The 13,988-nt window shown below is 47.4% G+C and overlaps 1 protein-coding gene across 8 annotated transcripts in view; it reads left to right on the top strand.

The window, feature by feature from the left end:
• The window catches only part of LOC147636256 (uncharacterized), a 92,703-nt gene that overhangs the window by 23,295 nt on the left and 55,420 nt on the right, over positions 1 to 13,988 (top strand). For 3 of the 8 annotated variants that reach the window (XM_086801698.1, XM_086801692.1, XM_086801694.1), the window contains exons 2-7: positions 4,120 to 4,296; positions 4,457 to 4,555; positions 4,820 to 4,909; positions 11,422 to 11,538; positions 11,756 to 11,871; positions 11,971 to 12,105. In XM_086801698.1, the coding sequence (XP_086657824.1) occupies positions 4,120 to 4,296; positions 4,457 to 4,555; positions 4,820 to 4,909; positions 11,422 to 11,538; positions 11,756 to 11,871; positions 11,971 to 12,105 (734 nt within the window). Of the gene's footprint in view, positions 1 to 4,119; positions 4,297 to 4,456; positions 4,556 to 4,819; positions 4,910 to 11,421; positions 11,539 to 11,755; positions 11,872 to 11,970; positions 12,106 to 13,988 lie in introns of those variants that run through there. The other 5 variants (XM_086801696.1, XM_086801697.1, XM_086801693.1 and 2 more) reach the window with 4 other exon arrangements.

Raw genomic sequence — 13,988 nt, 5'->3', positions numbered from 1 at the left:
CCAAATAAAGGGAGCCATAAAGAATAATCCATAAACTTGAAAATATTTCGCCTGCCATCATAACACACCATGTGTGCATGGCCGGAATCCACACGGGCACCGCCCGAAAGTCCACAAATGTCCTGCCATGTCCTTGGACTCATATGCATCCACTCATATGATCCATACACATGCCCAGGTATAATACATACATGCATCTGCATGTTTCTAGGCCTGACACGCATCCGCATGTCCCTAGAATATAGGGGTCCATCATAACACACCATGTGTGCATGGCCGGAATCCACACGGACACCGCCCGAAAGTCCACAAATGTCCTGCCATGTCCTTGGACTCATATGCATCCACTCATATGATCCATACACATGCCCAGGTATAATACATACATGCATCCGCATGTTTCTAGGCCTGACACGCATCCGCATGTCCCTAGAATATAGGGGTTTGTGACACAAAGACCATCGGGTTTCGTGACTCTCATGATAGATTGACTTTGTCTGTACGTGTGTAAATTTCGAAAGAAAGATTTCGAGGAGCAACCCTTATCTAGCATAGGTTTAACTCTAGCCCTTGTCTGCCATTTGGAAAGCTTGCGTTTATCATTAGCATCAATTATGGAAGAAGCACAAGACAATGAATTCTGTTCAGAAGCAGAAAGAGACCTTTGATGGCTAATCTGTACCAAGCACTATGATTTTGCCCACTGGATATGCTGTCTGATTTCTGCCATGTACCATCTTCCATATTCCTTAATGACATTTTGAATACGATGTACAAAAGAGTTCCAAGCAAAATCCAGATCCTCCTGAGCATGGGATAACAATGGCTTACAAGCCAATCTGATCATTTGCTGGAATTTTTCATGAGAAAGATATAATTGATTAACCTGCAAATGTCTGACTAAAGAGAGCTGAATATCATCCAGAGGCATACCAAATGAAAGGTTGAGCCAAAGTGTAGTGTGATCAGATAGTTGTTGAGAATAATCAGTCCACATTTGACATGTATAATCATCATATTGCTGAGCATGAATAAGATACCATCTATCAAGCCTGGCCCAATATTCTGTAAAAGCATTATGATGATATGTGAATCCCAAAACCGAAGGGTGAGTTGCTGTCCATAAATCTGCATTATGAAGTGATGAAGTCATATGTTCCCATTGCTGAATTTCAGAGGGAAGCATATGGGATTTATGTGTGGTATTGTCCTTCCAGTGAGGAGAATTATTAAAGTCACCACAAAGAAGAGCATTTGAGGACCAAGGATATTGGTTTATGGAGTCCCACATTTGAGCTCTGGAAGCGGAAATTTGAGAGGCATACAAGGAGCCTATTTCAAAAATCTCTCCATTGATCATACATTGGATAATCATCCATCGGCCACAAAGATCATTATATGCTACACAGGGCTGCAGATCATGCCTGGCTAAAATACACAACCCAGAGAATTGTCCAGATCCTGCATAAAATATATCATATCCTGAAAAGAACCCATGCTGGCCAGCAAAAGAATGCTGATTATGCTCTTGCAGACACAACATCTGGATGAGTATTATTTATATAATGCCATAGGAGCCTCCATTTATGCTGATTGCAGAGGCCCTGTATGTTATAAGAAAAACATTTAAGAGAAGCACGCATGAAAATATGTACAAGAGATGAGCAGTCCTCAAAGAGAAAGGGAGGCATCAGGCCTCTGCCATTGCCACAGGGTCTTGCTGACCCTCAACTCCAATTCCCTGACTAGATCATCTTCTTCACAAAGTGGAATACCCTTCTTAACTGCATTGACCCATGCCTTTGAGATGGGGCTGTCCGAAGAGGTAGAAGGTTGACCAGGAGATGAAGCAGAAGCATCCCAATTACGAGATTGGAGAGGTCTTTGTTTGAGAGGCACCGTCTTCTCTGCATTCTGCCAACCCTCGTGAGAAGATGAATTATTTTCCACTAGCTTGCTTTTTCCTTTATCCTTGTTTTGAGCTGAATTGGCTTGGTTCCCTGTACGAACTGAAGGCTTTGCTCCTTTAGCTTCAGTCTTTTCCACATAAGTCTTTTGACCTCCTTTATTAGAGTTTTGTCAATGCATCCAAGAGATGAACCTCATAAAATCCTCTAGAGGCAAAATAGACTCCTACATAGCATCCACCTAGGAGAGAATTCACCCATTGTCCCACATCATTAGCCGAGGGTATTTTACCTGGAAAAAAGATGATGACTGCAGTTTGAGAAAGCTTCTTCAGAGGATGCACAAGAGAAGGCAACTTCATCTTGTAAGTGAGTTCCGGAGCAGGTAGTATCCATTCTCTTCTACTTTGTTGAAAATCCTCATTCAACATATCAAACACATAGGAAGCATCTTCAGATGAAGGAGCTATGGGGGGCAGAGTTTCCCTTGATTGTCTTTTAGGTTCAGGAGAAAGAGCTCTCTTGACATAATACTTGCTTGTTTCTGCCATGGAGACTATTCGATTCAGCAGGAAGACACAGATCAAAAAAAAAGGGGGACAGCGCTATTGGAATACTATCTTACACAGAAGGGAAAATAGGGACCTGTAGCGAGGCGCACACACACGCACACACACACACCCGCACACACACAGACACTCCTACACACGCAGACAGGTCACAGAAGAGAGGAAGATAGGGCAGATTGACGAAGAGAATACAGTATTTCTGTGCGCTAAGAAGAGACTCTCCGATTGTGGCGAAGTGGGCTGCAGGCCCGACACAGACCAGGAAGCAGGCGCGCCTTACCAGACGTGCTCACACACAAGGGGCGAGCAGGTCGAGCAGACCAGCATGCGAGCAGGTCGAGGGAGCAGGCGAGCCAAGCGAGCAGGTCGCGACGTTCGAGAGCTCAACCACGATTCTCTCTCTACACACACACACACACACACACACACACACACACACACACACACACTCCATGCCTCGACGAAGGTGGTATCAGAGATTTCCATCTTTTTGCATAGTGCTATGGCGTCCTCTTTTGGCGAGGCTCCTTCCTTCCATCCCACCACTCTCACATTCAATGCCCTAATCTTCCTTCTTTTCCCCTCTTCGAGTGTGTCATTGATGATGTTTGGTGATGATGGTGGGTCCCATCGCTTCTTGGCAACCTCAATCCAGCTGTCCTCTTCTTCCACTTATTTCTGTCTCTTCTTAATCATCTCAGCCCATGTGGTTGCCTCGTTTGCCTTCTTCTCCTCTTGTTCCTGGAGGGTCTTCATTTGCTGTCTAAGTGTATTCAGCTCATCATTGAGGTATGGCTGAATTTCTCCTCCTTCGAATTGAGTAGGTGCCCTCAAGGTCTCATTTGCCACACTAAGGGTGGCGACTTGGGCCTCCAGCTCCGTGATTAGTGAGGCATGGTGGCTGGTTTTTGCGGCCAACATTTGGACCATTTCCTCCTGCATCTTGCTGAGCTGAGTTGCCATGTGTACCTGCATGTCTGCCTTCCACCTATCCATCTCCTCTTGCATGGAGGCACGCAACCCACGCATAAGGTCATCACTATCCTTGTTCTCCCCGAGCTTCTTTTGTAGGTGCTCAAAGTCTATATCCTACATTTTGCATGCTTCTCTCATGGTGGTCAAGCATGTTTTGATATGGGGGTTGCTGATCTTCATCGTGCTCGCCCAAATCGAGCTGTATTTCCTCTCCTTCTCACCTCTAGTCCTTGTTTCCGGTGAGTTGTCCATGTTGGACTGAAGTGGGTCCCCTTTCTAGTACTGATTCTGGTCCTCAGCTGGTGGCCCCCATAGGTGGCCAGCTGCAAGTGGGGAGGCAACAAGAGGAGAGAGGAGGCGCAGGTTGGACAGCGAAGAGAGAGAAGGGAAGAGGGGGCAGCGAAGAGAGAGGAGGAGGCGCAGGTTCGAAGAGAGAGAAAGAGGCGAAGGTGGGGCAGTGAAGAGAGAGAAGGGAAGAGGGGGCAGCGAAGAGAGAGAGAGAGAGAGAGAGAGAGAGAGAGAGAGAGAGAAAGAACGAAAGAAAGAAAGATTTTATTAACGTCTTCCAAAAGACCGAACTCGGCCTATGAGACAAATCGGAGAGAGAGAGAGAGAGAGACTTGAGAGTCTTTTTTCATGTGAACAATGTGGTAGACTAACTTATTCAGAAATCACAGATCGCTGTGGATGCTCTCTTTGCGAGAAGGCTTGTGGAAATTTTGAAGATTTGTGTACCATCAATTTCATCAAAAGAGACATTTCAAATTATTCTACAAACGTGCCTTTTGTACAGCCGTACCTTACTCACAGGTTCATCAGTGCAATCAGATCCATATCAACATTCTGTAATTTGCTTCATCCTGTGTCAACCCATTGGTAGTGTGATAAAAATGCTGCCTTTAACATTCCATTCATCACCTTAAAACCCTTTGATGCATATGGAACTTAGATGAATTCAAAGTAATAATGAATGGTTGCTCTTAAGTCTGTGGCCTTTGATTGAAGAAGCTACAAAAGAGGCAGTTTTCATGGTGGTTGTGCGTGCATGGCACAGAGCGGATTGCTTTTGTAGAAGGAAAAACTGGACAGGCAGTGGTTTCAAAGGTGAGATCAGCTTCAACTTGAATTTGATATGTGAAGATGCCACATATCACCTAGATAAGCCCCCCGCCCCCCGCCCCCCCCCCTGCGTTGCCTCCCTCACTGCCCCTCTCTCTTCTTCCTTTCAACCTTTAGCCACTGGACTAGCCCCTATAGTCATAGGCAGGCATCAAACACACAACCCCCATGGTTGCGGGCACAACCTGGTGATTAAGACCACCCATGCTAGGTATGGTTAATCCAATCCCCTTTGTAATGCTGTTCCAGGATTGGTCAGAATTCACCTCCAATCTGGTTAATTTTGCTTATGCTGCCATACCAGCCGCCATAGTGAACAGTGGCTTGAAGTATATGCAGGTACATCCTTATTATATTTTCAGCTTCCATTATCTTGGATATTACTATTATAGCTTGATTGGTAAATCATAATTTTTTTTGTGTAGCTGCTTGAGCCTTGCACATTTGCATATATATGTTTCATGTTTATGCAGCATGCTTATGAAGGTACTTATGCAGGATTTGACATCGTAATATGTAAGAACACTGCAACATCTGTTATGTGCATTTGATATGGTCATAGATTTTAGTGTGTGTCTAAAATTGTGTGTGTGTGTGTGTGAAAGAGAGAAAAAAAGAAAGAAAGTTATATTAATGTCTACAAAAGGCCAAAATGACCTATGAGATCAAAAGATTACATCATGTCCACGGAATACATCATCATGGGTACTAAAAATAAAAGAAAGGAACAAGTGTTGAAATGCCAAAGCTGATCCCAATACAAAGAGCCTCGAGCTCTCACATCACCCTAAAATATCCCGCATAGGGCATTGCATCATGGTACCCCATGTAGTAAAGTTGAGCTGGTGGGAGAAAGTTCTGTTGTGTTGGGAAATGATGGCTCTGATCGTCCTGTGCGTGATGCGATTGTGGGTGGGGGCCACGGGGTTAGGGGCGGTGGGCTTTGCATAGCTCGATGGTTCTGTCTAGTGTCACTCCTCTCGGTCGGACTCTTGCATCAACTTGGAGGTCGAGTGTAGTGGGTGGATTTGCTCTCAGAGCTCTAGTCTGGAAGAAGTCAATGAGAGCCCTCTGTAGTGGTCCTCGGGTGAGTGTAGCTGGTCTGGGCCGCAACAAGGACTCCCTGTGTCTGCAAAGCTTCAGAAGGAAGAGCCCCAGGTATCTCTGGTTTGGGAAATCCATGATCCTAGAAAGTGGTCAAAATCTGTCTCAGAAGAGGCATGGAACCTCCCCCTGATCTCATAGTATACTGGGCATCGGCATATATAGTGGGCCTCTGTCTCAGCCTCTGTTTGACAAAGCTGGCATATCCTGTCCTCTGGTGCAGCTGCCCCCGACCCATATTTGGCTATCTCCACTCTCAGCTGATATTAAGATATATTAAGCATCTAAACTTCGAAGCGATTTTTAAAAACCTCTTAAAATTTTTGTTTTTCTTCCATATCCTCCTCATCACCTTCCTTTGGCTTCTTCTCTCTTCTTCTTCTCCTTTTCTCTTCTACTCCTTTTCTCTTCGTCTCCTCTCTTCTTTCTTCTTCATACACCATCCTTGAATGTCTTAAATCTTTCCTAATTTCTACCTTCTCTTCTTCAATTTCTTAAAGAGTCCTTGATTGAACCACTTGTGAATCTAATCAAGCAGAATTGCTGTAATGTCTCACCAAAATAAGGATGGTTCCCCGAGATGTCATTTTTCATCATTACACTATGTTTTTAGATGGTTACTATAAGTTCTTTAAGTATTTATACGTTATGAAATTATTGATTTTTGTGGTTTCTTAGCTGAGAGATGAAACCTTTCGAAACAAAACCCAAAAAACCTCGAAACGTTTCTTGTGACTATGAATAATGTCCATGGCATATCTCATCATGGAATGGAAAATAGAAACAAAACAAAACTATCTCACTGGAGTGATACAAAACTGTCCATGGAAATCTCATCATGGAATACAAGGAACATGAAACATGAGAGGAGCATCAACCCCCAATAGATGGTATACCAATTTCCAAAATATCAAGCGTGGGACTAATGAGTATGGCGAAGAGGTCTCCCTCAGCTACGTCATGTGGAAAGGTAGCTCAATGGCAATGGAGCGTGATTTGGATCTAGAGCTGATGAGGGGATCGTGATTGACATCCAGGGGGGATGGGGACGTCGGGCACGCTAGAATTCGGAGGCTTGGTCTGAGGTAACTCCTCTTGGGCGAGGGGGGTCCGGAGCCAACTCGAGGTGGGTCCATAGGATTCACTGTATGGGTGTCCACCTCCTGGGTTGGAAGAAGCTGGTGAGGGTTGGTTGGCAAGGGAGGGGTCGGGCGAAGGTTTCTCAAACAAGGGTCCTTGTGTCTACAAAGCTCAAGCAAGAAGAGTGAAGAGCCCTAGGCAATGCTGGTCCGGGAAGTCAATGATCTTGGAGAGTGGACCACTCTCCAAAATATCAAGCATTGGGCTAATGAGTATGGCCGAGAGGTCTCCCTCAGCTACGTCACGTGGAAAGGTAGCTCGATGGTGATGGAGCATATCTTTGATCTGGAGCTGATGAGGGGGTTGAGGGCGTTGGGCATGCTCGAATGTGGAGGCCCGGTCTGAGGTAACTCCTCTCGGGCGAGGTGGGTTCGTAACAGCTCGAGGTGGGTCAATGCCACATGGGATCCACTATATAGGTGTCCTCCTCCTGGGTCCGGAACAAGCTGGTGGTGGTTGGATGGTGAGGGAGGGATCGGGGTGGTTGGGGCCGAGGGAAATGTCCAGGCTGGTGACAGCCTCTTAGCAGTTTGGCCCTAAGAAGAGTTGGTATAATTCATCCACGTTTCGAGTATAGAACTATGTTTCTTGCGTTGGGTGTTGGCCACTATTGGAGGAAGTGTCCTAAGTGGAGCACCGAGAAGGGTGCAGAATCCTCAGCAGCAACCGTGAAGACTCCAGCTTTTGTGCATCTGGAGGTTATGGACATTGGTGTTTCATCTTCTTCGTGCAGGGAGGAGGTTGGAGGACTCTCCGCTATGGATACTTGGGAGTGGATTCTAGACAGTGGTGCTTCTAGGCACATGACTCCTCCTGCACGGCTTTACAAGATCTTTGCATGTATTCTGGTCACATCCTTATTGGGGATACATCCACTATCCCAGTTCATAGTGAGGGCAGGTTGGAGATATAGTTCCCGATGGCAGAGGGGGGAAGCATTCCTCCCAAGTGTTGTATGTTCCATCACTTGGTTTTCATCTGTTGTCAGTGTGCATGAGGTTTGCAAGACTGGCATACAGGTGGAGTTTGATGAGCATTTTGTTGCTCCCCGGAACAAAGCAACAAGCCAGGTAATTTGGGAAGGCGGAGTGGAGAATGGAGTTTACCAACTTTCAGCACTCTCTCTTCCAGGTCCTCAGTTTTGTGAAGAGTGGCAGTCTCGTAATGGCCACTTAAGTGTGGATACGCTAGTACATATGTTGGTATTTCTTGTGTTCGTCAGTCAGAGGAAACTTTACAGGTAACCTATGCTCTGATGTCTTGTAGCATTCGGGTCAGAGAAACTCCTGTAGTTGAGGAAGCTCTTTCCACGGGGACCTATTGGAAGGCTAGGCAGGTGGATGTTGCACATTCTCTAGGCTTTGTGGTTCCGGATTCAGGGGGGTGGTTTACAGATTTTCGAAGGCCTTGAGTGGTCTTCAGCAGGTTTCCAGGACTTGGCATCCCACCGTTAGAGTTGTTGATCCTTGTGAGCAGTTTGATACCTCCTTGACTCGGAAGCAGAATGGTTCATTGTCTTGGTTGATGCATACCAGATTAGACGGGAGCTTCCTGATGAGGCTGTTGGGCTCATGTTTGCAGAGGACTCTTTGGGACGTAGGATTGCAGATCTTGCGGTATCTGCAGGGTACGAAGGATCTTGGACTCTTTTACACAGGAGGGGAATTGATGGATGGAGTCAGACTCCAAGGATGGAGTGACTCAATTTGGGGAGGAGAGCCCGACACGAGGAACTTGACATCACGCTACAATTTTTCCCTTGGCTTAGGAGTTGCTTGTGGTGCTGCTTGCGAGGTTGTATGGTTGCGGAGGTTGCTTGGCGAGATTGGGTTTCCACAGAACGGCCCATAGTCATCCAATGCGATAACCAGAGCTGTATCGCTATTGCTCGGAACCTGGTCTTCCATGCCCGGACCAAGCGCATAGAGATACAATATCACTTTGTTCGTGAGAAGATCTTGGTTGGTGACATCTTGCTTCTTTATTGTTCGACGGGGGACAAGACGACGGACCTCTTCACGAAGTCTCTACCTCAGGCTATGCTCCGACAGCACTCTAGCTCACTGGGGTTGGTTCCACATCCAGGAGCTGAGAGGGGGTGTTAATAGTCATCTCTTGTCTGTATATGTACACTAGGGCCTCTGTTGTGGGTGTGCCCGCCCGATTTAGGTGTTTTCTCATTTTTCCCCACTCCATATTTTTTCCCCATTTTTCCCTATTTTTCCTTGGTGTGGGAGGCTGTCCTGTGCTTGTTGGCTGTTCCAGATGCTGGCCGAATGGACTCTTGCTGCCCCCAGGTTGTCCCCTGTATGCTGGCTGACAGGTGTTTTTGCTGGCTGACTGGAGGAGAGCAGGTCGTGAGCATTTCTGGTGGCTGTCGGCTGCTTTTCAGCAGTCCGACTGGTCATCTGGGGCCATATAAAATGGCCCCTTGCCCCCCCACACTTCTCATCATTGTATCCGGGATTTCTCTTGTGTATATAGCAGAGTTATATGCTTCTCTCTCTCTCTCTCTCTCTCTCTCTCTCTCTCTCTCTCTCTCTCCATTTCTGCGTTTTTCTGCTGTGCACTTGCTCTAGGTGTTTTCAGATCTTGTCTTCATCTCCACTGCATATTCTGACAAGATCATCTCCCATGTAGACCTGTGTGCCCTTGAGGGCAGCCCGTTTGTCTAAGAAGGGCTGTCTACTGGTGGCGTCAGGGAATCTGATGATGAGAGGCCGCTCTCGTGTCATAACCTTCTGTGCCCTCCATGTATTTGCAAGGGGGGATGAAGGGGGGGGGGTCCCGTCCACTCCTTTCATTTGGCAAAGCGTCATCCCCCACTTGTAGCCTTGGCACTCGCACATGGAGGGCTCTATCCTTCCTGCGTTTCTCCTCCTCGAGAGTCTCATGTATGATGCTTTGTGGGGGTTTGTGCTTCTTCATCACCTCCACACAATCTTTCTTGGTGGTCTGCAGCTCTTCTTGCAACTTATCACTGCAGCCTTCAGCAACTCCAAGCCTGTCCTTAGATCCTCCTGTATATTCCGTTCCCCTTCCTCTCCTTGACAGAAGCCTTTAGGGCTTCCATTTCTGCCCAGAGTTCCCCTATCACTGGGGCGGCCTTTGACATTGCCTGTTTTTGCATCTGGGACTCTTTCAGGGACTGAATCTCCTCCTCCTGGTGGTTCACCTTTGCCTCTAGTTGTTCAATCTTGTCATTGTTGCCTGTAACTCCTTGCGGAGGCCTTCCAACTGTTTTTCATGCTGGTTTAAGACCCTGTCCAGCACCTTCTTTTGCTCGGCAAGCGCCTTCTTGGTGTTGTCCTCCACAGTCTTGATGTATGCTGTACGTTCATTCTGGCTATTCTCCCCTAGTTGCTCTCTTGAGCAGGGTGGGTGGTGTGCACAGCGTAGAAAACAGCCGCAGCAGGCAGCGCAGTGCAAATAGAGTGCGCATGGTGCATCAAAGAAGCGCAGTGAGCAGGCAGCACAGTGCAAACAGGGGCCCAGGACAGCGCAAACAGGCACATTAGGCAGCACAGCAAACAGCGCAGCGCTTAGGTGCGGAGGGGTGCACACAGTAGGGCACCGAACAGGTGCAGCAGGCAGCACAGTGCAAACAGGGCGTGTATGGTATCACAAACAGGGCGTGGAGGGGTGCGCACAGCAGTGCACCGAACTGGCACAACAGGCAGCACAGTACAAACAGGGCATGCATGACAGCACAAACAGGTGCAACAGGCAGCACAGCGAACGGCGCAGTGCAAACAGGGCGGAGGGGCGTGAGCAGCGTACGCAGCAGGGCAGCCACTAGTGCACAGTGCGAACAGAGGAGGCGGGCGTGAAGGTGCTCAGAAAGAAAGAAAGAAAGAAAGAAAGAAAGAAAGAAAGATATATTAAGTGTCTACTAAAGACCCAATGGGCCTATGAGACCAAAGTGATACAATAATGTCCATGGCATATCTCATCATGGAATGGAAAATAAAACAGAATGAAAACATAAATATAGCTATCTCACTGGGGTGATACAAAACTGTCCATGGAAACTCGTCATGGAATACTGAGAACATAAAAACATGGGAGCAACCTCAGCTCCGAGTAGATGGTATACCACTCTCCAAAATGTCAAGCATGGGGCTGACGAGTATGGCCGAGAGGTCTCCCTCAGCTATGTCACGCGGAAAGGTAGCTCGATGGCATGTCCTGGATCTGGAGCTGGTGAGGTGATCGTGGCTGATGGGGGGGGGGGGGGGGGCGGGCCGAGGGCGTCGGGCACGCTGGAGTGCAGAGGCTCGGTCCAAGGTAAGGGTATATGAAATCTCATCATGGATGAAAAAAGAGAAAGCAACAAGAAACTAAAACTGAAAGCTGAAAGCTAAGATCTAAGACTTCGAGATTATACAAGATGAAAAATCTAGATCCTACTATGCCATGTATAGGGTACAATAAGTGATGGCATATGGGAGAGGTGAATAAACAGTCAATCAACCCTGTATGCCAGGCAAGAGCCCATCCAGGATGTCTATCATGGGTGAGAGAGGCATGAAGTACCCTCCCTTGGTCATTTTGTTATAGACTATCATAAGCCTATCTTTTAGTAATCTTATGATTCTTTGTCACAGATTGTTATAAGCCTGTCGTTTCAGCAAAGGCTTACAGAGCATTTACACCAGTGTTACCTCAGCAATCGTGTCTACTATGCAGCTTCCATACTGGGAGGCCTCTCTAATCCCGATCAGGTGCGGGGTCACATTTGTGGAAGCACTTCTATGTACACATATATATTTGTATGTATGAAGAGATACACATGCACGCACGCATGTTAACTACCTCTACCTACGCATCTAAATACATACATATCACTAATAACTCAAATTTTCCCTCATTGAAGCATTGCTTGCTCATATCTTATCAATTTAAGTCAACATAGTGATGGGAAGGCTTGTCTCTTGGCAGCGCATTACAGAAGACGTGGCAAAATTTTCTTCTGCAATCAGTGAACTGTATTCGTACACATTTAAACCAATTCTCGACACATTCTTTTTCACTCGCTCTCTGGCTAACACAATCGGGCAAGTATAATTATTTATTGATGTCTTATTTTGTGTTTCCTAAGGTTGTGAGGTTGTGAAAAGCCATTCATGGTTGACATTATCTTGGCCTGATGGCAGTTACAAAGGACAGTTTTTACTTTATGGATACTTTGTACTTTGCTCCATATTTTTACGTGCAATCAGTCCACCTCTTTCACTCATGGCAACACAAGAGGCAGCTTTGTCTGGGAATTTCAGGAATGCCCATCAACGGTAGGCTTCCCATATGCAAGTCCTATGTTTGGTTTACTACGATGTTACTAATGCTGTTTGTTTCTGCCGAAAGTAAACGTATTCCTGCTTAAGGGTTAATTTCTATAAGTGCAGCAGAAAAGGATTAGCTTGTGCAAAATGGGCACAGATTTCTGTCTCTGTAAAGAGTCTGCTCCAGAGTTCTTGGTCATGGGTTTCTTGAGCAGCTGCTAGAATGTTGCTTTTTGTATGTGTGGCCTGCGCTCACTGACATCTAGTGCTCAAACATGCAATACAAGGTATCTATACAGGCAAGAGTGTGGCCGTTGCTCACTGGCTCCTATCACTGTGTTGTTGGCCTGGAACGTGCTCAAGCATGGTACAGGAGGGTTTATACGGGCAATATTACATGACCTACTAATTGGAGCAGGAAAATCAGAGACGTTGGACACTGTGTTTGGACATCCGGACGAGGTCATGTGCGACCAGGATGTAGTGACAGGCTACAGCTTTGTATGCACCACTGCATACATTGTTGGGCTGGTGTTACACACCTGTGATATGTTCAAGACTAGAACTGCAACATCAGGTGAGCCGTTTGGGGGCCGGATGATCTTGGATGGTGTTGTATCGTATCTAGTTCTATGGTCTGACTCCTCAGTTTGGAGGTTGGAAGTCATATCGATTCGACCAGTTGGGGCTCTAGACTCTAGGGTCTATATAAAGGCCATTATCTCCTCATACAAGTCATTCAGTTATCACTTCTTTTCTAAAGTAATATGAAGCCCCCGTCATATTCTTCTGTACGCCATAGACATTCTCATCTTAGGAATGCATTGCCCAAGGAGAGCGCCAGCTTTGTAATCAACTCGGAGGCAAACTTTTCTTCTCCTCTCTTGTTTAAGATGTCTTCAATTTGAAGTTCATTGAGTAAATTATTTTTTTCAGCGAGCTGGAGCTCCCCCCTTTCACCTGCCCTCTCCTGCCATCTCGCCCCTTCGCAGCTCTTCCCTTCTCCTGTGTGCTGCCCCTTCCCCTGTCTCCGTCTTACGGTGCGCCCATGCCGCTTCCTTCCGGTGCGCCCATGCCGCTTCCTTCCGGTGCACCCCTGCCTCCACCTGCGCGCTGCCTGCCGGTCCCCTCCTTCGCACTGCCCCCTCCATCCACCTGTGCGCCCTCACCTCCATCCCCCCTTCACACCCTGCCCTCCTCCTCACTGTCTCCATCTTTGTACCCTGCCTCTCTTCTCCTTCGGGCCTTCGCCACCATTCTCCTCGCACCCCCCCCCCCCCCATCCGCCTCAGCTTTTCGATTGCTGTTCTGCCTCCTCTCCTCCTCTCCTTCCTGCCATCCCACCTCAGTCCTTCGCCACCCTCTATTCCGCCTCCATTTCGTGCCACCCCTTTTTTGCCTTCCCCCCTCTTTTTCCGCACCCTTCCTCTCCCTCCCCTTTTCGCCAGGTTTCAGCGTTCCCAGCTATCTTGGCGAGTGTCAGCTCCCTTTGGTCTTCACCCCTTTGGGAGGACTCCATGGCAGCCGCTCTGTCATCCTCGGCCGAGGCCCGCTGCCACTTGCTTATTCTCCAAAGCGGACCTCCAGCTCTTGGCATCAATAGTCTCCTCCCTTGTGGCCTCTCCATTGGTTTGCAAGCTGGTGGGGACTTGGGAGCTGCCGAGCACGTGGTCAGGTTTGGGACTTGCTCCATGCAGCCTCATTGGTGAGCTCGGCAAAATCACCGTTTACTCACCCACAACAGTGGACAGGGTGCTTCAGTGGCGTCCCATCGGCACATGCAGAGCTCAGGCATCCTTCGCTCAATGTGACCACGGGTTTGACCCTCCATCCGACCACCTTGCAAGACTGTCTTTCTTCCCCATAAGAGTTTGGTTCCCAAGCCTTTGAAA

This window comes from Cibotium barometz, chromosome 8 (assembly GCF_041138505.1).
Source record: "Cibotium barometz isolate CiBa-2024 chromosome 8, ASM4113850v1, whole genome shotgun sequence".
Classification (NCBI taxonomy): domain Eukaryota; kingdom Viridiplantae; phylum Streptophyta; class Polypodiopsida; order Cyatheales; family Cibotiaceae; genus Cibotium; species Cibotium barometz.
The sequence above is the reverse complement of the archived record's forward strand: the minus strand, read 5'-3'. Positions and strand labels throughout refer to the sequence as shown.